At 35.5% G+C, this 27,349-nt stretch overlaps 2 protein-coding genes across 4 annotated transcripts in view; one reads left to right on the forward strand and one right to left on the reverse strand.

The window, feature by feature from the left end:
• Positions 1-6,857, forward strand: part of LOC139960196 (heparan sulfate glucosamine 3-O-sulfotransferase 6-like) — a 51,323-nt gene extending 44,466 nt beyond the window's left edge. Inside the window, exon 3 of the mRNA XM_071958382.1 lies at positions 1,302-6,857. Coding sequence (XP_071814483.1) covers positions 1,302-1,917 — 616 coding nt within the window. The 3' untranslated portion in view covers positions 1,918-6,857. The remainder of the gene's footprint in view (positions 1-1,301) is intronic.
• Positions 6,858-8,034: 1,177 nt separating this feature from the next.
• LOC139960192 (uncharacterized) overlaps positions 8,035-27,349 on the reverse strand; it is a 37,410-nt gene continuing 18,095 nt past the window's right edge. The window contains exons 9-20 of one of the 3 annotated variants that reach the window (XM_071958371.1): positions 27,015-27,281; positions 24,942-25,064; positions 23,636-23,710; positions 23,002-23,112; positions 22,410-22,582; positions 21,946-22,008; positions 20,453-20,554; positions 19,169-19,360; positions 13,720-13,827; positions 12,386-12,433; positions 11,716-11,812; positions 8,035-10,635 (exon numbers count right to left, since the gene is read on the reverse strand). In XM_071958371.1, coding sequence (XP_071814472.1) covers positions 10,267-10,635; positions 11,716-11,812; positions 12,386-12,433; positions 13,720-13,827; positions 19,169-19,360; positions 20,453-20,554; positions 21,946-22,008; positions 22,410-22,582; positions 23,002-23,112; positions 23,636-23,710; positions 24,942-25,064; positions 27,015-27,281 — 1,728 coding nt within the window. In that variant the 3' untranslated portion in view covers positions 8,035-10,266. The remainder of the gene's footprint in view (positions 10,636-11,715; positions 11,813-12,385; positions 12,434-13,719; positions 13,828-19,168; positions 19,361-20,452; positions 20,555-21,945; positions 22,009-22,409; positions 22,583-23,001; positions 23,113-23,635; positions 23,711-24,941; positions 25,065-27,014; positions 27,282-27,349) is intronic. The other 2 variants (XM_071958372.1, XM_071958373.1) reach the window with 2 other exon arrangements.

Raw genomic sequence — 27,349 nt, forward strand, 5'->3', positions numbered from 1 at the left:
AATAAAAAACTTTAATTGATTGCAGACAGGCTTGGTGAGGTCATAAAAGTATCCAATGACAGTTGAACCCACAAAGAAATGCTATTGAAGAACCCATCATAAACTGACAATAAATATGTATCCAAACAATAAAAGAACATGTTTACAACCTCTTGTCATTGATAAAGTACAGTTATAAGTACAGTAATAAAGATGTATACAAACTCTGTGCTTGGTTCCCTACAGTGTATTAAGCTAGATCTGGATGTATGGGTCTGGTGGTCAAACACCACCACTCAGTAGAGCACTTCAGATTGTGAAGATAATATTAAATAATCCTAAAGATTAAAATCAAATAGCCATTTAACCTTCATTAACCTAGCAAGTGCACCCAACAGTCATTTTTATGATTTTGCGGGTCGTGTGACCTTGATCTTGTGCAGATGGGTGCATGTGTATGAGAAAGAATTTATAGCAGTGAAACAAGAAAAAACAAAAAAAATCAAATTGCTCTTTGTATGCATTCAGGTGAAAATTTTGCCTCAAGGAACTCTGGGAAAGAAAAACTAGATGTATACCCCCCTCCATGGTCTGTCATTAGTTTATGGCTAAATGGTTTACAATTTAGTTTACAAAGACATTTCAGATTTTTTTGGTCAGTTTTGTGATGAGTTTGTTTTCTTACTGGGTCCAGGCAGATGGTACAGGAAATTAATATAGTAGATTTATATATATATTTTTTTATTTTTTATATTTTTTTAATGAGAGGCAAAGGTTGTAGGTCTACACACAAGTTGGAGACAACAGTTGGTTTGCTACACATTCTCTCCTAAGTTTCATTTTTTCACTGTTTCAAGCTCATGACTAACTGGGAAAAAACCCAGATATGATATAAATTGAAATGTACCAAAGAATACACTGTCACTGTACATAGAGAAATCACATAGTTAGAGATTAATCAACCCCAATTAACCCCCAAATACATTTGTTTATAATAAAGGGGTGGGGGAAGGGGGTGGGAGGACAGCTTTCAGATCAGTTTGGAAAAGCACCCACTGCTGCTAGTTGTGATGCAAAGCTAGATTTGGGCATAAATTAAAGCAAGTATGAAAAAGGGGCTGCTATATATAGTATTTACTGTAGATTGTTCATATACAGATTCTTCTGGTGGTAATGTGCTAAGAAGCTCACCGTTAGGATCTTGTGCAACAACTACACATTTACCAAGTGTGGCTGGGGGTTCACTTAGTGGCCGTTTCAAGAGTTTACCAAACTTTAACGACAATGTAAACATATTTTTTTTCACGTCTTCTTCTCCACAGGAAGCAGATGCCTCGATCGACTCCCGAACAAGTCACAGTGGAAAAGTCGCCGAGTTACTTCATAACAGAGGAGGTTCCACAGAGGATCCACGACATGTCCTCGACCGTGAAGCTGCTGTTGGTCGTCAGGGACCCCGTCCAGCGGGCGATATCAGACCACACGCAATCTCTCAGCAAAGGCAAGACGAGAACGCTGGAGCAGCGTATAATGAAGGAGACGGACCCGGGGGCCGTCGACCCTGAAAGTTACATCGTCAAGATAGGGTTATACGCAAAACACTTCCGGCGCTGGTTGGACTCCTTCCCCAGGTCTCAGATCTTGGTCGTGAGTGGAGAAGACCTGGTGACGAAGCCGGCCGACGTCATGGCGGACGTGCAAGAATTTTTGAACCTGGAGAAAATTGTAAACGAGGACTATTTCTTTTTTAACGAAACCAAAGGATTTCCTTGCTTAAAGAGAGACCCTCACGAGGCGGTGCCCAAGTGTCTGGATGGGTCGAAAGGGCGCCACCACCCAGACGTGAATCCTGAAATTTTAGAGAAGTTGAGGAGATTTTATAAGCCGTACAACGAACAGTTTTATAAATTAGTAAATGTCAATTTCCATTGGAGGTGATATTAGAGAAGTAAAAATTTGATTCCAGTAACATATATATACAATTGCAATAAAATCCTTTTTATCAATTGTTGTCATAATGAGACATTATTGAGATATTTTGGTATTGTTTCAACTTAGATGGGTGGGGGGCAATCCTTAATCAGTTTGAAGGAAATTTAAAATACAAGTTTCGACAAGGTTTTGAGTTTGATAGTATTTAAACATCTCAGTGGCACAGTTAAGAGGTGAAGCCACAGGTACAATGTGTAAGCTGGTAGCTAGAAGGTGGTGAAGGGATATTTTTGGGCCATGGTGGTATTTTTAGTAAATCCCATCACTGAGGTTAACACCAACATGGTGTGATAAAAAAATAAAATAAATAAAAGGTCTGTGCATGTACAGAGTAAAAAAAATTGAGGATTAAAAAAATTAAAAATATAAATATGTAAAAGACAGGCTACAATCCAAAACAGGTAAATTTCTCGGATTTATCTTTTTTGATGAAAAAGTCAAGAAGAATGTCTTAGTGCAATTTTACTCTGAGTTATACTGCAGGTTTGAAGAAAGCCCATACAAAACTGAAAAACTGGTTTGGTCGATATATATCTCCTCATCACAGGGCCTCCAACACCTAGGATTGGGGGGCCAGGGGGGGGTGTTTCAGAAGTGGGCGGAATCATGTTCCCAGTCATTTTTTCGCAGTGGCGTGGTTCCGTCATATGAGGCAAATTTCACCACCACTGGACATTGGTCTCATTAGTGACCCTCCCCCTCTCCAAATCCCAAATCTCATTGACCTGCTCATTAGTGCCCCCTCTCCAAATCCCACAATTCATTGACCTGCTCATTAGTGCCCCCTCCCCCTAAATCCCACATCTCATTGACCTGTAGGTGGTTTTATAGTTGAATTCAACTAATATCTGATACATTTTAATTTTTTGGTTAAAGCTATAATATATTTGCCTATAGACCCTTTTCCCAGGTTTGACCTGAGTGGTACAGCGTGAATTGTGAGGTATCTGGAAGAAATATCCTATTGATGATAACCTTCCTCTACGTGTGTTACTAAAGCCTGTAACATATATGTACATTTTTGTTGGAATGGTATTTAAACCTCTCGTAAAGATCAAGTCATCTGTATCTTAACATCAACAGAGAAGAGTCCACTCACTGCTCATTACATGTTTCTTTGTTTTGAAAGTTTAAAGCAAGAACACAAATAATTAAATACATACTGATACATGTATGATGAAGTGTTTCACATTTCACAACTTAAAAAAACTCAATTAATATTTATAATCCATATTTGTGGTATATTCCTTTTTCAACTTTCATACACCTTGGGAAGTCAGTATTTGACATTTAAAAAAAAAAAAAAAAAAAATCAACTCAAATCAAGTGACTTTCAAGAATTGTGAAAAGTCTTCATCGTTGTACAACTATCTATGTACATTATTTTTCATCAGTACTATCAAATGCACTGAAATGAACTTTAAAAGACTTATAGGGACAAATCTTTCTGCAGTTTTTAGAGTTTCCCGACCTTGTAAAGGTCTTTGGATCTTGTAATGGTATTTCTGTCGCTTCCTCATGTTACCATGTTTTCATTTCTGATTCAGTTATTCACAATTTTCAGTTTACAGGGTTGGCTTTGTCAACTTCAGCAAGAGAGCTGTCGATGCTGAGCTCCCACGGTTAAAAGATATTTAACTCTTGAAAATTTGCATCAAAATTGGCCCCTCGTAGTGTTTTTGCCTAAATGCACTTGAAAACTGAATTTATTGTGAGGTTCGACAAAAGAAAAGGAATATACTTTCCAGTCAATCTTTGAAATTCTAAAAAAAAAAATGTCTTTCAGTTGCCTTAAGGTGATGTTTGAAGGCCTCTGAAAGGAAGAATATAGGGGAGTGTATTTGTATATGTTTGTTCACCATTCATGTTATATAGATGGGTAATGTGCTTCATTTATATAAATTATGAAAAATTTAAGGAAAAGAGCCAAATTTTGTAACCCAACTGGTTCATGTGGATAACCCAACTGTCTAACAGTTCTGAAAACATTAAAATCTAATCAAGTTCGTATTCACGTTAATTAAAGCCCTTTTTGGGGGACAGACGACAGTAGGGAGTTTGTGGGTGGGGGTGGGGCAGGTTGGTGAGAAGAGTGGTGGGGGCTCATGTATACACTTGATGATGGGGATATAGTATCGTACCCTAACTCCTGATTTATCAGTGTAATTATTCCTTTAGAAAATATTAGCGTTTAATTTTATTTTAGCTGTTGGTTATCCCTTATTTATTACAGTATAGAGATCTCCTTAAAAGTATTCACCATTATTTTCAAGACCCTGTATTTAACTTTTAGTTTTTATAGATTATACTGCAGGTATTCTAGTGTATTCTTTTCATTTGATTCACTCAATGCAAATCTTATTCTCATGTAATACTTTGCAAATGCAAAGTTTATAAAGAAGGGGGTGGGGAGGGGGAGGGGGAGGGGAGGGGGGCTCAAAGTCACTGGAAGAAGAATGGATTTGGTAAATGGAAGAGATTTGATGCTTAATTGTTGTTTATATATCACTTGTGGTTGAAGGTCTGTATGTGTTTTGAGGTACAGCTCAGAGATGTTATTCATACTAGCTCATCTAAGAAAGTCCCTTTTGATATATTTTTAACTTAAAAGTTTTGATACATTTGAGGGAATAGCTGGTAGACAAGTATAAGTAAAGATTGCATTTTGTTCAATAAATCTTGAGGATTATCAGAGATATTTTAAAATGAAGACATTTTGGGGAATAATTTTTACTTCCCCACCTTTTCATGAACTTTTTGTCTGGAATTGTCGTTGACCAAGTAGTGTTGATGTTTACCTTAAGACCACACCAGCAGTGAAATTCCATTAGGTGTTTACTTAGAATATGCCTATGTGGGAGTTAGAGGGAATGAAATAAAAGTAAAAGCAGAGGCCAAAAGAAAAGACTACTTAAATGGTCAACTTTTCAGAAAAGGACTCACACAAATATGTAACTTTAGAAATATTTCCAAAAGGTCAGCTCTGATTGGCTGTTGTACATGGCAGCTCATGGGTTGATGAGTAAATCAAAGTTTAAACTTCTGAGAAAGCTAATTCCTGTATATTCAGGGGTTAATTGAATCAGAATTGACAATTTTTTTAGATATACTGTACGATGCTAATTCTATAATATGGTAAATTGCCTATTTGTCTTGAAACAGAGAGAAATTTGAGAAGAAAATTGTTTAGAAGGAACAGTCCTAGATTAATCGTCATCCATTGTTAACGTCTCTGTGTATTCATCTAAGGATCATTTGAATTTATTCACAGTGAGGGGGTAATTTAATTATTCATGCAGTAGATTGGCACCTCACTGAGTTTGGAATTTGGAGTAACATGAGATATTTATTCATTTGATGGCGGTTTGTTTTAGCCCGAACGCTTTGCTTTGTAGATGAAAGAAAGGGAAGTACCGCCGCTGGACGCAAGTCTGTGAATTTTGATCAATCTGTCTGTCCTTAAAACATATTAAACATTGTTCTTAGTTGTGGGTAAATTGTTCGTATTCATGTGGAGGAATAACTTAAAGCGGGCATTCTTTAGTCGCATCAGTGTACATAACACATCATGTTAGTTTTAATGGTAACAGGGATATTTTGCTTAGTTTTGTCTCTTTTTTTCTTTCTTCAAAGCTAAACCCACATCGCTCAAAGTATTTACGTAATTTATGCTATAGTGTTATCTTGCTAATTTGTGTGAACTAACTGGACAGAACTCATTTTAATGTAGATAATACCCCATGCTGGTTCTGTGGATCTTGCATGTGTTGCAAAGACTCCTCAAAGTGTTTGACCTTTGACTGGTATAACTAATAATGAGGCTGTTATAATCGCTAAGTTGTAGCTGGTGCCATCAATAAATGTGACCCGTATCACTGATATTTGTAACTGGTAACACCAGTAGTTGTGACTGGTCATCAGTTGTGAATGGCAGTACCAGTATTTGTGACTGGTGTCAGCTTTTGTGACTTTCATCAATAGTTGTGACTGGTATCACTAGCACCTATAACTGGTAACATCAGTTGTTGTGACTGGTGTCATCAGTTGTGACTGGCAGTACCAGTATTTGTGACTAGAGTCAGTTTTTGTGACTTTCATCAATAGTTGTGAATGGTATTACTAGCACCTGTGACTGGTGTCATCAGTAGTTGTGACTGGTGTCATCAGTTGTGACTGGCAGTTCCAGTAATTGTGACTGGAATCAGTTTTTATGACTTTCCATCAATAGTTGTGACTGGTATCATTAGCACCTGTAACTGGTAACATCAGTAGTTGTGACTGGCAGTTCCAGTAATTGTGTCTGGAATCAGTTTTTGTGACTTTGATCAATAGTTGTGAATGGTATCACTAGCACCTGTGACTGGTGAAATCAGTAGTTGTGACTGGCAGTACCATTATTTTTGACTGAAGTCAGTTCTTGTGACTTTCATCAATAGTTGTGACTGGTATCACTAGCACATGTAACTGGTGTCATCAGTAGTTGACTGGTCATCAGTTGTGACTGGTATAACTAGTATTTTGTAACTGGTAACATCAGTTGTTGTGAGAGATATCATTTTGTTGTAACTGGTGACAATTGTGGTTGGCATCACCAGTATTTATAACTGTTATCATCAGTATTTTTGACTGATACCATCAGTAATTGTGACTGATACCATCAGTAATTGTGACTTGCATCATCGGTTGCAAATGGTGTCATCAGTTTTATTGAGGTCAGTTGGCATTCGGTTTATTATTCCACTTTTGTATTATATTACTGTTTCTTTCAATTCTCAAAAATTTCTACAAATATATTAACAGAGGATGGTTATTATGGTGCTGTTCTGTCAGGTTATGAATCTGACCAGGTATTTCTCAAACATATGATATGATCATATAAATTATTTTCAATTATTTATAAAAAACAAACCAAAATTGTTGTTGTTAATTAAAGTCGTTCAGCGAGAATGCTGTAATGGCAGTTATCGCAAGTCTTATTTACCTTACGCAGGCAGTTTCGCACAGTTTCTTCATATCAACTTGTACAATTTTTTGGTTTCAATATACCACAGGAGTATAAAATTATGCCATGTCTTGAAGTCCTGTTTAAGTGTCTACTCTTCCTGTTCTTCTACAGTACTCCATTTGTCAAATAGTTTTGATGATGATGATGTATAAAGTAGTACCAAACACATTTTCACTGTTTTGTTTTCTTTTTAGAAAATTTTTGTTGCTTGCACTTTTGCCTAGAATTTGCACATGTGTGTGTGTGTAGGGAATCGATTTTGAAGCACAAAATTAAATGACAGGTGTTTCGCGGTTTTCTTCTCATTGTAATATCTGAAACAACATTTTGATATAAACAAAAATAGTGTCTACCATTTACACCTTGACTTAGTCAAGCCTAAAAGGGTTTTATTTCAAATATTGTCAAAGGCTAAATTTAAAAAAAATAATGTAATATCCTTTTTGGATATGATTCATGCTAATAACACGACTCAAGGTATACTTTGAAACGACTCACTCTGCTAAGGAAATATTATCTGAGATGTCTGCAACATGGAATGTCATAACTTATGTCTGCAACTTGGAATGTATGTTAGACATAGCATAAACCACATAACACACACACACATAGCATAGCACACACACACAACACATTGCACAACCACATAGCACAAACCACTTACCCCAGCATAGACCCCAGACCCCAGTGTCCTAACAGAAAGGACCAATGGTAGATCTGGTCACAATAATGTCTTTGATGATTTTGTAAAACAAACAAACCTCACAGGATGTCATTTACTTTTCTATTGCTCCATCTCTTAAGAGTGGGTCAAAATTTGAAGAGTGGGTCAAACTTTAGGCAAAAAAGTACATCGATGTGATTGTGTGATTATTGTTACAAAATAGTACCAAAATGGACTTCTCTGGACTATAGAGCTTGAATTCATGATGAGGCTTGACGGCCACCAGAATTTGACACATTTCACCACATTGGTTACAAAAAAAAACGGGGAGAACTGAAGGAAATTGATGAAAACTAAACCAAACCTAAATACAAACAAACAAACAAACAAAATGTTCAATTTTATATATTTGTATTTGATAAATCGTATAAGTATAAAGCTATGCATCAAAACAAAAAAACTAAAGCCTGTTGTTAATAAATAATGTTATTCATGTGATCTTTTATTTATGGAATATATTTTGAATTTCAAGGTGATTTTTGTAAAGCAGTGAAATATCGCCATAACATTTAAATGTTCCTTATCTACTTGTCTTTACATAAATATGAAGTGCGTTCACACTGTAGTCATGATCCTGGGGTCAGGCCTTGAGGGTCTCACATGAATCTGATGTGATCGAAATGTGAAGGGAATCCCTTGACATCTGTAGTCTGCATTTAATATTATGCAATCAGTTGGAAGCATCTACTAATAAACACAATATTATAAGAACCTGGAAAAAAACTCCAGTTCTCGACATCTTTGCTTGCAAATATCCACAGGATATTTTGTGAAGGAAATGTGTTCCATTGTTCATAATCTTAAACTTTCTGTCTGACTGTGATAATGAGGTGGATGAAAAGATCATATCAAAAAAAGTCTTCTAAATGCGACAACGAAAAAATTACATGTAATCTGTGGGACACAAACTTTAATTAATATTAATCATAAGTCTAATGGTAATGTTTGGAACCTAAATCTAACTAACTCATGTGAAATATATCTTGGTTTGGCTGGAATAAGACAAAGTTACAATAAAACGCTAGACCCACCTTTAACAGTTATATAGCATACAAAAACATCATTTTGTTCTAAAAGTGACAACTATTTTTAATTCTTTTGATCACATGATTTGTAGTTAGAATTTACAAGATAATACTGGCCTTCATCAAATCACACACTTAGTCTAAACAACCTCAAATGTTAGCACAAGCTAAATCATATTTGTATTAATTTGTAGTTTTATAACTTGATACCTAGCTAGCTGTAACACCAATATGGTAACAGGTATGGCTGCCATAATGCCTACTTAGATGGAATACTACATACCTCTACTAAATCAAAGATCATTGGTTTGAAGATGTCAAATTTCTTGTTACAACCTAATAATATCATATATCGAGTTATTCTTAGTCTTTAACTTGCAACTATTACTAACTCATGTCTATAAAAATGATTTATTGTGGCAAATATTGCTTGTTTCACAACAAACTGCTGTTAAAATTTTGACACCAATGCAACTAAAACAAAACAGCCTTTGTTCATAATATACAAAATTGGGACCATTATAGTCTTTCCAAAAATGTTTCATATTGTTGAAGCCTTGGATTTATAATTCATCGACAGCTAAGTATCAAGGCATCCATTTTCAAGAAGCATTTAACAACAAAGTATTATATAAAAGAGGGAAAGAGCTTGAAGATCTGCCATGGTGACATGCCATGACAACATCTCAGACCAAGAGCTGTGGTACCTTTGTTTAATGTAAAATTAATATCTGTGGGTGTAACAGTAAGGTACCTTCAACAACCATACCTAGAATCAGCAACAGGATATTGAAGGTTTGGATATCACGTAGCTGTATGTGAGATATTGTTATCTCTCACACAATTATCACATTGACTGGCAATGGAATGTTCACTTCAAAACCACTTTATATTTTGTAGCTAACATTCCATTACACAAAGGCAGCACAGCACAGCTAGGGGGTTTTCAATTTAACTCCTGTTGGCTTGATCACGGTTAATTTTTATCATTTCTCGGAGTAAAAGGGAAACTAGACGATGCAAAACTAACAGACATTTGTCAGACTGTTTGCATTAATTGAATATTCTTACATATATGTCATCACATGTCCTAACATGTCTTACACGTCCTTTCAAGTCACCATTTTTGTGGGTGATCACGTTGCTATGGTATTGAGCTTGCTCCTATAGCAACGAAACATGCTGAACTGTTTTATAGTCATTTCTTTGAGTCAAATACCTATGAGTCTCCTTTATAGCAATCTCTACCATTACACCTTATTAAGCAGAGCATAAAACAAAGAAGAATTATGAAAGACACTACAACTTAAAAACCTGGATTAACGAAAGGAGGATACGTTTTGCAATAGTTAATATTTTTTCTGTAATTGAAAGACATCTATCCAGTTTGAAATTTTGCTCAACATTATCTGAAAATCACGATAGTTTTCATAAATAGTTCTCTCTTTCTCTGTGCTAGTAGAATATCACGATATATCAATTTATATTAATTTGCACTCTTGGACTTTTAAATGTGGTTTCACTGGGTATGGTAAAATGCTTCATGTGGTGTTCTGTGTGGTATCTTGTGGGCCGCTGCTGCTGGGTAACTCCACTGCAATTTCTTCTATTGCTGATGGGGGTGGGGTTATCACCGTGATTGACCTTTGACCACCTTCTTGCGATGTATTCGGTGTCAATGGATGACCGTCTCCTGCGGCCCGAGTTGCGTCATTGGGAGGCGATCGAGAGTGGCGCCCGCTCTGGGGCCGTGCACTGGTTGGTCGACCAGACTGAGGTCTTGATGGGTGCCTGGAGGATGAAGGGCGAGGCGTAAGGTTTGCATGGGGGTCGTCTAGCATGGCTGAGGGAGCGGTCTGGGACCGCATGTGAGCACTTCCTAACCGAGATCTACTTCTGGCTGACTGGATCTGCGAAAGAATAGAGCGTGAATTAGATTGACAGAAATATCAAACTTAAACTGTAAAATCTGTCAAAGCAGGTTCTTACACAAACAAGACTGCATCATTCATTCTAAACTCAGGACTATTTTAAAAAGAGGTAGATGGCAAAATATAATTTTTAATATTACAAAGGTTTTAGTATTCTAAAGTTTTAAACAGTTTCTGAAACTTCTTTACTAGAAGTTCTTACACTCAAATTTACTCTGTGTGATTAAGTGTGGTCAAATAGACAATTAACTGGAGAGTACAAATGACTTTAGGAATAGATAGCTAAAGAGGCTTAAGAATTTGGTCTTTCATGTCGGCAATATTTGGGGAATTTGCGAATGACTGGAAAGCTTGGTAAACAATTGACAAGGTAAATGAGCAACATTTTCTCTCTATCCCTAAAGTCATTTATCTATGAAAAACATTGTAAGGGATTGGAAATATCACACTATAATAAGATTATACAGGCTGGCTTTACATTCCAAGAACTAAACCAGTCCAAGAAATAACTTTAGGTTCACACCATGAACCTAAAGTTATTTCTTGGACTGGTTTTATATTTAAAACACTTGCAAATTCATCTGTAATCCTAAATATGATACTCAACCAGCTACCCTACCTAGCAACACAAATGGCATTATCAAAATTGGTGGCGCTGTTTCAAAACTGAGTTAAACAGGGATATCAACAGAACTTTCATTGAGTTAAAAATTATCAAAACTGGATGCAATCTCATGAGACCAATGATTAAAAATTGGTTCATTGCATAATAGGCAATCTGAAGATATTCAGCCTCTATTAGCTACATGAATTGCCTCCTTTAACCACATTAATTTGTGTGGTTAACTTTCTAAGCAAACTTAAAAAGAATGTAGGCATGTACAGACCTGAGACAATGAAATTTGCAGTGTATCGAATGTACTTCTTGGAAATATCCAAATGCACTTACAAGATGTTCTCACATTCCCAAGGGCATCATGCTGTCTTTACTAGTCACTTTTAATTAACAAGACTATCTCTACCAATGTTCCTTGTCAGTACAGCTGTCTTGCTACTTACCTTAGGCTGTGCTAGAGTTGGTAAGTGGTCCATTTGCGTAGGTGAAATACGAGCTTTGTAGATGTGCCCATCCTGTCCAACAACGTCTGTCTCCACTCTGTCAGGCATGTACAAAATCAGACTTTAGTCTTAACATTTCTGGCAAAATACTTTGGTAACAACTCATTGGTCTATTTTTTTGACCAAACTGTCAACCATTTCTTTGCATGCCCAGACAAATGCTCCTTACAATAATAATTAAGTGAAAAACTGCCCCAAGACCTATTGTTTTGGACACTTCAGAATTCACCTTTTGTCCAAACAAGTTGATTCTTTTTAAGTTCTGTTGCCAGCAATTGTCACACCCCAACCTTTATATTCTAGTTTATATTAATGCTACTTTTTCGCCTGGACTTTGGAGAAGGTAAATAAACTTTCCGAAAACCCACCTATGTGGACATCTTGATATATTATTGTTGGTATTATTTTGGACTATTAGAAACTAGTACTAGTACACTTGTGATAATATTACAACGCTATGTAGGTTTGGTAAAATTGACATCCAAACACACAAGGAGCTGCTTTAAAGTTCATTATCTAAGTGAACGACATCCTCCACAAGAACTGATGGTCAAGAATTTAAAGATCACTGTTAATTACCCAGGAAAATCAACAGAAAATGACAACTTACTTTCCATTGACGATGGCTGTTGCGACATCTTCAGTCTGCACGATGTTACTGTAAAGATAAAAACAAAAATAATATAGATATAAGATACACAAGTATGCTTAGCTTAATATTAACAGACAAGATACATATTTAAAAATGAATATATATATATTTGTCTGACTTTAGAACCAAACAAAACTAGCCAAATCAGAAACAAAAAGTTGACACAGAACAATAGATATGGAACAATAAATGTGAAATTGAGGCTATGATCCGAGAGCTTTGGTTGTGTGTTTGACAAAGTGAAACTTGGCAGAATTGAAGGTGACCATTTGAAATCTAAGTGATGGGTGTTTAATAACTTGAACAATTAGATATATGGACAACAGTTCTCAGCACAATGTGACAATTTTCATGAATAACTGAGGATGAAGATCACATCTGTCTGATTCACATCTTTCATACTGTTGTGCAACTTAGGATCACATATTTCAACACACTAGACAGTTCTGGAGACCAAGAACGTATCTTAAAATTGTTGAATCAATTGGTTCAATAAATACAAAATTGTATTATGAATATTATTTTTAGATCTGAGCAAAATTAGACCAATTGTGGTTTAATATTTCACCCCAAAAAGTGTTCATAAATGAATCTTTATTTGGGTGTTCATAGCCTCTGCAAAATTTCAGCTACTGAGGTCTGAATTAAAGGGTGTGAAGACTCGCGCAAAAAAAACGACTAATGCCGGTAATTTGACCTAGTTTCGAATGAGGTGTAACAGAAGTGTTAGACACCACCATCGATCCCAGAAAATACACACACAGCTTGCTACCGTCTGTAATTAGACACTAGTGTACAGTCAGTACATACAGCTGCGGTCAATACCCACAGCACTGTATACAAACGATACAGCGATGGACATCTCAGGTCCAGCTAAAGATAACAGTTAAGGTATCACGTTTCATTACTGTCTGCATTTTGTAGCGACACAAACAAAACGTCACTTGCAAGCAACAGAAAGTTAACTTTTCAGATGGCCGCACACGGTTTGGGGCGATTCTTCAATGCCTTTAAGCTTTATATGTTGAGCAAACTTGTTCAAGTGAACATGTTCAGGAGCATGAAGCAAGAGCACAAGAACATGTTCAAGTGAACATAAAAATATAGCAAGAAAGGATATACTTAAAGTAAAAGTCATTAGCAGTGTACACTTTTTGAACAGTAAAAACACTCAACAATTTACACTTTACAAGTGTGAATGTAAACATCAGAAAATAGTGCAACTAGTCAACCTAACATTCTGCCTTTTGTGGTATTTCTCTTCTAGTGAGATTATTCGTCTCTGAACTTACGAGAGATGAGTTATCCGAGTGACTCTTCGATGAGGGTAGGTCAGAGTATGGCTCCCGCCGCAGCTACGATTGGTCACAAAATATTCTGGAACATCCTGGTATTGGTTGCTATGGAAACAAACAATGATGGATTATATTGAGAAGATTGTTCACAGAATAATTGTTCACTTATAGTGCCTGGAAAATCAAATCAAATTTTTTATACTTGTTCCAATTTACAAGAAAAGTCAAGGGAAATTCAATTCATTGAAGTCATTGAAGGGAAAAGAGACATGATCTGATTAAAGTATGCGATAACAGCTGGATTGTGTTGATTAGATCAAAAGTAGCTGTTACCATGGCAAATGCTTGAATAAATTATGAAATATCGTCGTTGCTGATTTTCATTTAAAAAGCCTTAAATGATAACATAGATGTATTTTAACAAAACCTGAGTTTTTGACAGATTAATTCATTCTTGCTATTCCATTGAGAATGAAGCAATTATTTGGTTAACAAACAAACAGCAAAATGTACTTTGACAGTGTAGACACCAGCTGTATTAAGAACAATGTAAGTTGTTGTTAGAAAATGATAAAGAATCCCATATGTTGTACTTCATCTGTTTTCTTGCAATAGTTATGTAACACTTATGCTTATATATATATATAGTAGCTGCATGAAAATATCCACTTTTAGTACATTTATTTTTTTGAAATATCATTTTCTCAAAGTAAATAAAAAGTCAATTGTAATGTACAGTCTAATACAGACTGTTACAGACAATGAATATTATATCTTTACACTGTATTGTTAAGATGGATGGAGAGAATTCACAAATGAAAATAACAAACACTACAGAAAGAAAGCTAAATGAAAGATCTAGACAAAATCAATATAAAGTTAGATTTATGAGGAAGAAATGGTAGAGAAAAATTAATTAAAAAGATTTAAAACTCCTCAAACTGGGTTACAGAATGTTTTCAGATCAATCAATCTTTCGACGATAATTTTTTTGTCTGCAATGATTTCCAATAAGTAATCTTTGATACTGTAAAATGGTCGGTTACTAATTCAACTGCTCCATCTTGTGAATGTTTGAATATTCCAACAAACGTGACACCACTTAAGCGATCTGTTTAAGATCTGGGCAGTGAATTTGGTGAACACTTATCTTAGGGTTTAAAAGTTTCGGGCACTGAAGTTTATGTACTTTTGATAAAAGTACTTGCAATGCATGTGATAACTATATATACCTAACAATGTATTAGATACAAAGAGTGATAGAATGATAAAATGAAAGAAATGAGCAACTGGTATTAGTTATAAATGGTTGCTATGGAAGAAAAGGAGGCATAACATCATCACAAAGATACCCATAAATAAAGGAACTATATGCAGGAATATTTCACTAGGAATATTTCAAAAGAAAAACTTTATTGCATTCTTGCAAAGATTCTTGTCAAAAAGCAATCAAAACCTGCTACTTCATAGCAAGTTTCATAATAAAGGTAAAGATTTTAAAATTTTTGTATTTTGATGAATGTATCTGGCAACAATTAAGAATGACACCCTCGAAACAAATGAACTGAAAACTGTTTTGTGTTTTCACTTTACTATGTATCAAAGAGAATCATAAATTTCTCACGAAGAATTAGAAGTTTTTAAATTACCTACAACTTGTGATACATTGAGCCTAATCTAAGAAAAGACTTGTGTATGCATTTAAGTTAAACACCCAGAAAGCCAAGAGCCTTTGTGATTCCTTGATCAACATATCACATGTACAGCAAATCCAAGTTATACTTTTCGAGTTATAGTGTTTGTAAGGTTTTCAGACTTTGACCTCTGTTTGACCTAAAATAAAGAAAACAATAGGTTCTTGTACTGAATAAGGTGAATCCATGAGTAAACCTAAGCTTTACACATGAGTTAGAGAGTATATAAGCCAAGGCATCACAGACACGCCATCACCATCGCAAAGATTCATTTGGAATCAGAAAGTAGACGTCATATCCTCCCCCTCAGAGAAATAAAAGAGAGAAGACTCTGTCCAATGAACACATAAAGGAAAGAAATGAAAAAGAAACTATCCAGCTACAAAGATGGTTGAGATGAGAGAGATAGTGAGACACTTAAATAAATATATACTTACTTCCATCTATGAGTAAGCCAGAAAAAGAGAGAAAATGTATGGAAATTACAATTAATATATATGCATCATAAAAATGAAATATTAATGCAATGCTAAACACATTATTATATGTTGTATCTTTCTCAAATACTTTAATACAGTCAGTGTAATTAACTCAAAACACTTTACCAAACTTTATGCTATTAGTTGACATACTTTACTATAACATATATAATGAACTAACAAACACTACCAAAATTTATGCAACTTTTAAGTGCAAGTTGTTAGTTCAAACCAAAAGCCAGGCAAAAGAATAAGACAAAACTCCCATCCAAGAGCAAGCATTTTTTACTTGAAAATATTAGAAACGAGCGATATTTCTCAACAGTTACTGTGGCACAGTGGTCTCTAACCAAAAGAATAAGACAAACTCCTTGTTTAGGGTACAAACCCCAGAGGCAGCAATTTGCTTTTTTCCTTCTTCCATTTTGGACTTGAAATACTATAGTATACCATTACCATTGATACAATGAACTAAAACATTTTCATCAAAGTTTTAATCATTGTGTGTTTAAACCCTTTACTGTTCTCCTTGGAAGTTCATGGAATGATGTGAAAATAAATTTCTCTATAATATCATTACTGACACATTCCAGTACCTAAATTATTTAATCATCTCACTGTACTTTGTTTTGACAATCTTTGTGTAAAATATTGGTTGACCTGTATTTTAATATAGACAAGTGATTTTTTGTGATAAAATCTATGCAATATTTGTTCCAAACACGTTTCCAGGAAGGTTAGCAATCATGCGCCCCAATCAACCTAAATCGTTCAATTATTAAACGATTTTCCCTGTAATAAATGAAGGATTTTCATGTGAAATTTGATGAGATCTCTGTCTTTCAGCAACAGAGAAATTAGTATTAAAAACTGCCAAAATTTAAAACAAAACTCATTCTCCTTCCTGACAACAAAATTACCCCCTCCCCTCACCCAAAAAAAAAGAGAAAAAAAAAGAGAAAAAGAAAACAGTGTAATATCACTGCATGTGAAAATACAGCAACTGTGTGATAAGATACAAGGAACTAAATCTTCCTAGTTACTAAGACTAACAGTGATTTCAAGAAATGTCAAATCAATAGATTACAGGTTACTATATTTAAAGTGTCAGAACCTGGGCATGTGCAAACAACCTGATCCAAAAAGTAACAAGTAACATTATTAGCTACCTTGATGTCGTCTGGAAGAAATTTATGTCATGCTAGTTAATCAGGACTTACATTTTGGTTTAAAGGGTATTATTTGTAGGCGATTGGTTATCTGTAAAAAATATGACTAAACCTACAAGACTGTAGGACAGCTGAATGTCAATGATTTCCTTAAATGAATACTAACTCAATGGCTTATGTGTAATGTAGGCAGCAGTTAAACATAAAACAGCCTATGGTAAGCCAAATGCACAACAATGAGATAAAAAGTCCCAGTCAATGATTAATAGGTAATGCACTATTGCATGCTTCAAAATTCAGGCTAGTTACTGGCTTAATGTCATTTTGCCATTTGCCAGTAGAACAGAAATGACTTTTGGATTTTTTGCCAGGACAAATTAATGTTGCCGTTGTTTTAATTCAAGAAAAATACGAGTGGTCATTTGTTTTTAGTTGGTTCTGTGTTTGCACTGACAATTTTAACAATTAGTGAAAATTGTCAAATTGTAGGCCTGCTACTGTTTTCTCCTTTTCCGTGCAACAAAACTACAATAAGTATTAAAGAAAACAGTATCTAAGCATGTAAATATTATTAGTATATATTTACACACTACAATTTATGTATGACAAATCTGTCAAATTTTGTTATTCACTGGAAATAAAAATAAATGAATAAAGCAACCTATGAAAACAGAATTTGGGTAACATGTCCCAAAACCTAAAATCCTATTGCAAATTCTTGAAACTTGCGTGAGACATTTCTTAACCTATAAAAAAAGAAAAAGAAGGATTTCCACTGAACTACTGACTCAGAAAGACTTTGAAAACAATTTGCAAAACATTTGACGGTGAAATTAAGAAGAATAAAGTGACAGGTTTCGGGTGGTCAGACAGCAATTCACTATAAATCATGGTGCAGCTTTGGATGTTACCTCTCCGCTTTGGACTGTAAGAATTCAGTCATTTGGCGCGAATGTTTCATCTTCATCACCTCCCCCGGAATACGAGGAAGGGAGGAGCTACTCAGGCTCTCAATCTGAAGATATTCTGCCTCTACTGGCTCCATTAATTGACTCCTGTGGCCAACGGTAAGGTAAGGGCAGCATGCAAATTAGATAGGGTAATGAATATGCATTAAAGGATAACTAACTTGGACTAAATGTACATACATAAGAGACAAAGGATCGTTAACATTGATGATTATCAAAACTGTCAAAAATTACTTGCAAAAATATGAAAGAAAAGAATTCAATTGAAAAGTTATGAGAGTAATTTCAAGTTAAAAATAAAAAATGGATGGAAGAAATACATGCATGGTGACAACAATACATGTGCAACGATGGCTTGCAAAGAACAGGCAAAATTAATCAAATTGTCAACAATTGAGGGCAGCAAGCACAAAATAAACATGACAGTAATGACTTTGAGGAAAATAAGAAAGCATTAGTAGAAATTCAAGTTAGCAGAAAGAAGAAGAAGAAGCAGAAAAGGAAAAAAAAATAACGTTTTACCGGTAAAAACCTGTGGGAATCTGAAGCAAATGGTTGTGCATGAGGAAGGAGTGCAACTGTGGTTTGTACCTAAGTTGGTTTGTAAACAGCAAAAAAAGGAGGGAGGGGAGGAGGCTTTATCACCAAATTTAGTTGTATCCACCTTGCTATCATTTAGCTAATAAATCATAGATGGCTTATAAGTCATTGTATATTCCACAACGATCAATAGAGTATAACAATCAGTGATATCAGGAACATTGATACAGTTGAGGTGCAATTCTCCTGTGCTTAAGTACCCAGACAACATTCATAGAGACAGTAACATCATACAAATTGGTTGAGTAGGGCTTCACAAGAGGTTGGCCTACATTCCTGCACTAGGACCATATGGTGTTAATCTTGGCAACCCTACCAGCCGATGCAATCTGCGTATTGTGAGATTTTGATCCTGTCTGACTGTTTTCCTCCAATCCGTTTTTCTCTCGCCCTATTAGATAATTAATTGAGGGCCCCTGAGATGAGCTGGTTGGTCGTCTTGATCACCAGACGTAAGCGATAACAAACCAATAAATATGACAAAACCAACAAACTGCGATAAATGAAGTGGAAGTGATATGAATCTAGAAGCTAACCTGACCGTGATATTTCGGTTTGCAGGCAAACATGGAAGGCCGATGCTCATACAATTTCGAACCATCGGCATATCTTTCTTAGTTTTTTCAAAGTGAACAAGGTAAGCGACAATGTCCTGCTTTCTCTGGCGAGCGGCTTCTCGTTCAAAGAGGGCCCTTTCGTGATGGTTAAGACTCTTGCCGGGCTGGCTCCTACAGTGGTTGAGGGGTCGGTCAGAGGTGGAGAAGACACAGATGGGAGAGAATGGATGGGAAGAAGTGTTAGCATGAAAGGAGGATGAAACTGGGTGAATGAGATGAAAAGCAAGGCCTTTGTTAGTTGGATTAAAGGAGTATTATCATAGTTTCAGAAGATAGGTAAAATGAATTGTAAGTTGACTGCGAAGAAGGAAGCAATGAATGTAAATCATGTATCATTATTATTATTAATATTAGTATTGATAAAAGAAATTAAAAGAAAGTAAGTAGACCGATTGGGGTAGCCTTAAATAATATTACTTGTCTTATAAATGTTTAGCCATGGTGACAAAAACCAGAATTATGTTATTAATTTAATTTGCAGTGATTTATTAGCATTAGGAACATATTTTACTTTTTGACTCTGAGCATTCTGCTTATATCAATTAAAATCAAGTCAATTCCTAACCAGATAAAACAACTATTTATGCAATTATGCACAGATATCTAGAAGAACAAACAAGAATTGACTAGACCCTTAGACTCTTCCCTTTCACAGGGTGACAAAGGAAGGATCCGCCCTGGTTGCCAACTATTCTAGGTATGCCACTGCCTGGAATGAACCTTAATGAAAAAGTTAACCAATCACAGTAACCAGGACGTGGCATTCTGAAAGGTCTTTGTATTAATAACTACAAATTATTCAGAGGCATGTCTCTCAACAAGAAAGATTTTGATAAGGTTGAAATTACTGGAACAGGTTAAACAGGATGAATCGTTTTCAGTTTCGTTTGCATTATCATAAAACAAACAAACCAAAGTGGGCTATTGTTAAGTTTTTGAGACCTAAAATCATGAAATTCTAATACCGTTTGTTTTTCTCTCATATGAGACAAAACGTCCTTCATACTATGAAAGAAATATGACTAACTGATCATTCGAGTTTTTATTCAAATTGACAATTCGAGGCTTGAAATAACCGAAAGTGAAATTTTCACAGAGTAGAAGAAGCAACTAATGTTAATGGTTGATGGATAAAGCAAAAGGCAGATGTTCATGCAAGCATGAGAGAAAAATGTTTGGCATTTCTGTAATGATGTATCCCACCTTTTCTGAGCTGCTCGGATCTGTTCCAACTCAAAAGTGGTGTAAGGACGACCCGATCTCGTTCCTGGCAAGCCTTTGGATTCGGGCAAGGAGGCAAGAGGTCTGTAATGATTAGGAGGACAATACATAGTTACAGGTTACATCGTTACAGATGCAGCCAAAAAAAAAAAAATTTCAAAAGCAAGATATTAGCACAAGTTAAAGCCTTTAAAAGTACTCTTATTTTGTGGGGAATTTATGATAATTCTATGTCCTTTCCATTTGCCATTTTTGATGGTGTAGTCCAGTACAATGCCAGACTAGGAATGACTGGTAACAATCAAATTTGAATAAATCAAGAAGTCAAGTTAAGATGAAGAAGAAAATTGTAGAGGATGACAAACAAAATATTTCAGTGAAAAATTTAAACATCACTTCTCAAACTTGGAGAAGAACTCTTTGAAGTGGAAAATTATAATTGGCTAATTTCAACGAAATAAGCAATGTGAAAGGACCACCACCCACCAATAACACCCCCCCCCCGCCCCATTCTCTGCCAGTGATTATGAGAGAACTAAACAGTTCAAACTTTAAAAACACTATTGTGACTATTCAAACACTTCATATTTTGAATTGATCTGTTTTCAAATTATTGCTTCCCATCTAAATTCTATACACGTAACAATAAAAATGTCTTGCCATGACGTCACAAGACACTTCATGATTTTACATATAACATATATGCATCTGTGTGTTGTTATTTGAGGTCCCTTCAAGTAATATCAACACAAGCATAATATTTACTAAGAAATGAGTACCTAAGAGCAGATATCTGCAGTAACACCTATGTGATATATTACAAATCCAGAAAATAATGGCTTAAAGGGTCACCAATATCGGTCTTAAACTTTTGAAAGTTAACTTTGATAAAAGTTTTTTTAGAATAACATTTCTGGATGTTCTGACATATTGCTCACAGCCATGGAGGAGTGTTCTATAAGACAATTAAAAAGGATGCCATACAGTACAGATATCCCCACCATGTCCTATAATTTCCATCTTTAGTGAGCATATGGGAGAATTTTACAACTTTTTAAAAATTGTCCATTTTTTTTAGGCAGTCACAACAAAACCGTTGTAATAAATATCCTAGATAAACTTTCCCAGCTTTGATATGACCATCTAGCTACATCGAACACAGAAAGGTAAATAGCCAAGCTTTTAAACTACAAATCAATCAATCTGGTTCCATTTCCACATAGATACCCTTTAGAATCGTTTTGTTCCCACAAACCGAAGGGTGAATCCCTCAACTTCACATCCCTCTTCCAAGCTGAAACAACTTGCAACTCCTTTCTGTAGATAAGATATGGGTATCCCTAAAGCTGTATGTCTCAGTGAGGAAGATGCTCTACAATGCTTGTTGAAATATGAATGTAAGTGACCATAATTGACTTTCTAGCTGATATGCAAGGTACAAATGCCTCGGCAATAAAATCCTTGTTTGAACTTACGCTTGAGGTGCCATGTCCAATGGGCGGTCACATGATATACAGTGGAACTTTTGAATTAGTTGTCTGTGGATAAGAAAAAAACATCATGTTATTATCCAGTACAAAACCGTGGACAAATAACTTCCCTAGGTAATTCCATAACTAACTGTTGTTTGATGCACTTTTATAACTAGCTGTGACCAACAGTTTAACTTTTGTTACTACCTGTGACCAACAGTTTAACTTTTGTTACTTCCTGTGATCAACAGTTTAAATTTTGTAATTAGCTGTAACCAACACAAAGACAATGACAAAACCAGTTTTGTTCCAATAATGAAATATAGACATAACTAGGTGTGGAGGGACAGAAAACCTTTACGCAGAATAACAGAGACTTAAACAAATTGAAAGTTTTGAAAATTCCCTTTCGGTAAAAAGGAAATGAAGGCAGAGAAAATGAGACAAAATTCTGCAAATTTATTTACTTTCTGAAGCCTGCTGCATCTTCAGGCATATCTGGTTCCTTCCTGATGACTTTAGCATTGGCTGCTTTGATTCGCTTATCCAGATACGCTTTCAGAGGATCCAGCTCCATCCTATCCAGTTTGTTCTCAACATCCACTTTGATCTCACCCACAGCCTGTTGCCAAGCTGATTGCTGTGTAAAATGTTAAGAATTTTTCAGTCAAGTATAGAATGAAGGAAATGTATCTTGCATTACATGAGCAACTGAATATTTGAACATACACATAAAGGTCAGAAAGTTTTGTCTCCACTGAAAATGGTTCGGTTATATCAGCATGACTAGTTCAGTTTATATGAAGGTTCAAAGATGACATTACACAAAGGGTTACCATGGTAACCAACCTACACATAAAGACTCATACCAACAAAGAATAAATTAGTATGAAACAATGTGGGAATCAATCTTTTCAAGATCTGTTAATTCATTAATAAAAACCAAGTAATATTCAAATTTTCTTCAATAATTCCATAAGAATTAGTCTTATCCTAAGTTCTCATTTAAAAACATACCATGACCTATACATAATGTATAGGCTAGGCCAACACACTTACATGTCCTGATAATTTCTCCATGACACTATTCAAATTACGTGAAATCTCATCCACCGTCCCTTCAAATTGGTTACGGCTGATTTTGTTTTCTAGTGCCCTCTTATCTGCTTTCTGTGGAGAAAATTGTAAAAATTTGATGAAGAAGTCTCAATTTAAATAGCCATCAATGTTTTCTTTCATGGTTAAACATCGCAGAGCTAATCCGAAAGGTAGCTAATTCAAACCCAAGGTCCTGCAGATAATCTTCGCCGTTCCTATCAGGGATCAATTTGGTCAGCTTTCATCAAAACTATGTCACAAGCATATATTCCATAGAGGTATCATAGAAATGAGTTGTTTAATTTGCATTAAGTGGGTTGAAAGAGCAAGCATTTCTTTCTTTGTTTAATTCAGGGAATGTGAAAAATTAGAATTGTATCTGATGAAATGTTCTGATGACTTTGCCAAAATCGGCCATGTTGGTAAAAACCTTATTGTTTGTTTTTGTTAAAAGGGTTTATTTTTGCTAGAATCTGAGACCTCCTTTGTGGCAAACACTTTTTAAACTTTCCTTTAAAACAAGTATTTCAAAGGTTTTCATCAGGCATTCACTAAGAGCACATATTCTTTGTTACATTTCATCACATCCACTTACCACATCAATCTCCATGGTAACATGTTCCTTGTCAGCCTTGTTCTCTTGCAGTCTATCAACAAAGGTGTACAAGGCCTATAGATGAACAAAAAGAAAAGAGAAATTTGAATTTTTACAGTTTCAGTATAAACAGTAACATACCATGAAAATCACTCTGTGAATGGGTTTAACATCTGCAGCGCTAAAGGTCTAACTAATTTTTACGGTGTTTGTAATAAATTCAAAATTATGGCTACTTTCGTTATTCGACTTCTCTCTTAGACATTGTACCTATCTTTATGACGGAGGCAACTTGAATTTTTTAATGAGTATTTATAGCCAATAAACACCATTAACCTGTGCTACAGTATTACATTGCTAATGTGTACTTTCCACATCAATCACTCCTCATTAAGTTTTAACTTCCCACATTCCTCATAAAATTTTGACTAAACATTATAGAGTTACTAAAAATTTTAATAGTCTTCTCAAGTCTGTATGAGTCTCCATCAACAACAACACTTAAATGAAAGAAACAATCTAAACCAGATCACCAGAAAGGTGACAGATTTGTGATGGTCTTGTTAGTAACGAACGCATCTTTTTATCAAAGCTGCCCTTGTTAAAGAATTGAGTTCTGAATAAATATACTGAGGCCACAGCTTATCTCAATGATCAAGTGTTAATTTTTGCATTTATAATAATCAGCAGTTATTTTTACGACGCTTAAGCCACCACAAATGTGGGAGAGACCCGCAAGGGCTAATAGATTACAACTTACACGTTGGGTGGCTTCCAATTCAACATTTTAACTCATATTTTTGGAATCTTTTTTAATTTAGACAGTCATTTCAGATGGGAAAAACATAGACTGCTCTTTGGATGAAAACCCACCTTACTATGACCAGGCTGGGAATTGAACCCAGAACCTCCCGGTTGCCAAGCCTCATTGCTTCAATTGCCACCGCCTTATCCACTAGGCCACAGCACCGGTATTTTGTCCTTCAGAAGGGTTGCTTCTTTCCTTCTTATAAATATCTAGTCATTTCATATCTGCCAAATAGGGCTGACTCCCACAAACACACCTCCCTCCCCCTCCCCCATCACACCTTTACATCTATCTCAATGAAATACTGTCAACCAGTAGGACCTATCAACTACAACCTACTTTTCCATGCACCCTGGTCCTTATCATACCCCCCCCTCCCCCTGTACCTCACTTCTCGTTTCCCTCTAAGATCATCATGATTGTCATTCTGCACACATGTAATATAACTGTACAAGGGGAATTTTGCTTAAATTGTCTTTGTGACCATTATGAACTTACATCAATATGCTTCTGTTTAGCATTATGTTCTTCCACCATATGAATACAGGTCTGGTTCAACTTATCCACTTCAGCCTGCAAATCCAGCAATCTCGATTTAATACCTGAAATCACATCAGAATCCTGCAAAAAAAACAATATATCGCTCTCTGTTAAAATCAGAGTCCCTATCAGATATATGTCACTCACACATCCTTCATGTGTTAAAAGAATCCGCTGAGCTCGTGAAATATTAATAATCATACACATTACAAACCTGTCAAGAAGCCCATCCTATTAAGCTATACCCTACCTTGGTAACCCTATCAAACGATGAGGCTCTCAGCAAGCATTCCATAATTAACATCCAAGCTCTGGCAAGATCAAGATCTCGTGGCAGTTTTAATTCGGAAGAATTAATATAAATACCCGTACCCTTTAATAGTTGATAACATTATTGATCCATTTCAGCCTGTCAAAGTTAAAGCAGTGCAAAGTAATAGTAGAACTGGCTTCTCAAAAATCTCACAGATCTGAGCTATTTTTGTAGGGAGTATTTAAATCAAAATTTGTCAAAAAGAAACTGTATCTTTGCTTATAATGGTTTTCCTTTAATACTAAGCAGTTGATCTTTCTACAGTAGCTGCGAGTGCTAATTTCATCGCCATGGTAATTCTAGTAGGCTGTGACATTCTCAGCAAAGACCATCGATTCACAACATCTGTTTGTTTAGCAATGCTGTTCCATTTTACATTTGTTGTAAAAGCTTTGTGATTGGATCCAAGACATAACTAATCAAATAACCAAATTTTATAAATCTTACAAAGTTACAGTGCTACACAACTACATCACTCTGCAAATGTAACTTTTTTTGCTAATTTAAAATCAATATGCTTGCTCTTAAAGAAATTTCTGACACATGTAGTGATAATAGCCAGAGCAAAGGTTCATGAAAAGTGGGTCGGCTTTTTTCTTGTACAAAACCTGTCAAATGCATCTAATATAAATCCACTTATGAATGCAATTTACAAGCCATTTCCATTAGCTTAATGTGATTTCCGGCAGAGATTTCTGTGAATTTGTCGAGGATCTTATCAGTGTATTGTGTTGAATCTGAAAATTCTGCCATGACACGTACTGTTTAGCTTCCAAAGATAAAATTTCATAACACTTAAGATATCCAGAAACTTTGGGCGTCTTAGAATCCAAATCTATGTCTGATTCTCAGTAATTAACAGCTAGTGAAAGTAATTAGATATTACTTAATATAAATTTAAAATAATAAAGTAATTAAACAACTAATCTGGGAGACTAATTAGTCAGAAACCAAATGATTTTTTTTTACTCAATCAGTACTACAACTATTACTACAAGAAGCTAAGAGGGTGCCTTCGTTGAATCACATGCCATCATTGCTTGTTTTGTAGATTTGTGACACTCTACTGATTAAATACAATTATTGCTCTCTGAGGAATCTTCTCGGATAATATCTATCAAATATCTTTCCTACAGAATTAAATCCAGCAAACCCAAAAGAAACATTTCTGAAGACCACAAAATGGAAATGCTAGGTCATTGTACTGAATATTTTTTAATGTAAACTTACCTATCCACCCATAAACATTACACTCTCTCACTATCATACTTTTAACACAAAATTGTTTTTCTACAGCCCCCTCCCACCTCCCTCCCTTAAACATTATATTTACAAAAGTGTTAGTAACATTTGGAAAACTAAGAATACCAATGAAAACTGGTGATCACTTTTTTGGACAAATCTTCAGTATTTTTACATACAAGAGCATGTCTTCTTTCTTCATTCAAGCAAGACGGTTTGATTAATTGGTACCCTAGCCTACCAGCTGAAGACAATAACAAATAGATTCTAATGATTTAACACATATGCAAATGTTGAGAGGCTTGCACAAGATCTGTTTTAAAAAGTGATGTTGGCCTATTAAGCTAAGTACTTGGCATTTTATTGTGGTAAAGAAACAATCTCAAAATAATTATCTTTAGGTATTAATCACATCTTTCATAAGACATTTTTAAACTTCTAGAATATCAAAATCAAAACTTAAGGGTACTACCCACATTGGCCGGAGAAGGGGTCTCTCTCTCAGAATCTGCCCCTTCAACCGCGGCTAGACCGCTACCCTTTCTACTCGACTTTGAATCGTCCTGTATAAAGTGCTTAATTTTCTGCAATTTCTTGCCAAGTTGGTTAAGCTTTGAATTGAGCAAGTTTTCGAGCGATCCCATTCGGTCGTTCAGCTCTGTCATTGGGGTTGCGAATTTAGCCATCACTTGATGCGAGAGCTTTGTCAGATCCTGTTGGACTTGATTTTCCAGATCCGATTGCTGGTGAAGGCCGTGAGAATTAGTAGTGCAGAAGGAGAGAGAGAGAGAACAGAAAGTATGCAAAGCAG

This window comes from Apostichopus japonicus, chromosome 19 (assembly GCF_037975245.1).
Source record: "Apostichopus japonicus isolate 1M-3 chromosome 19, ASM3797524v1, whole genome shotgun sequence".
Lineage (NCBI taxonomy): Eukaryota > Metazoa > Echinodermata > Holothuroidea > Aspidochirotida > Stichopodidae > Apostichopus > Apostichopus japonicus.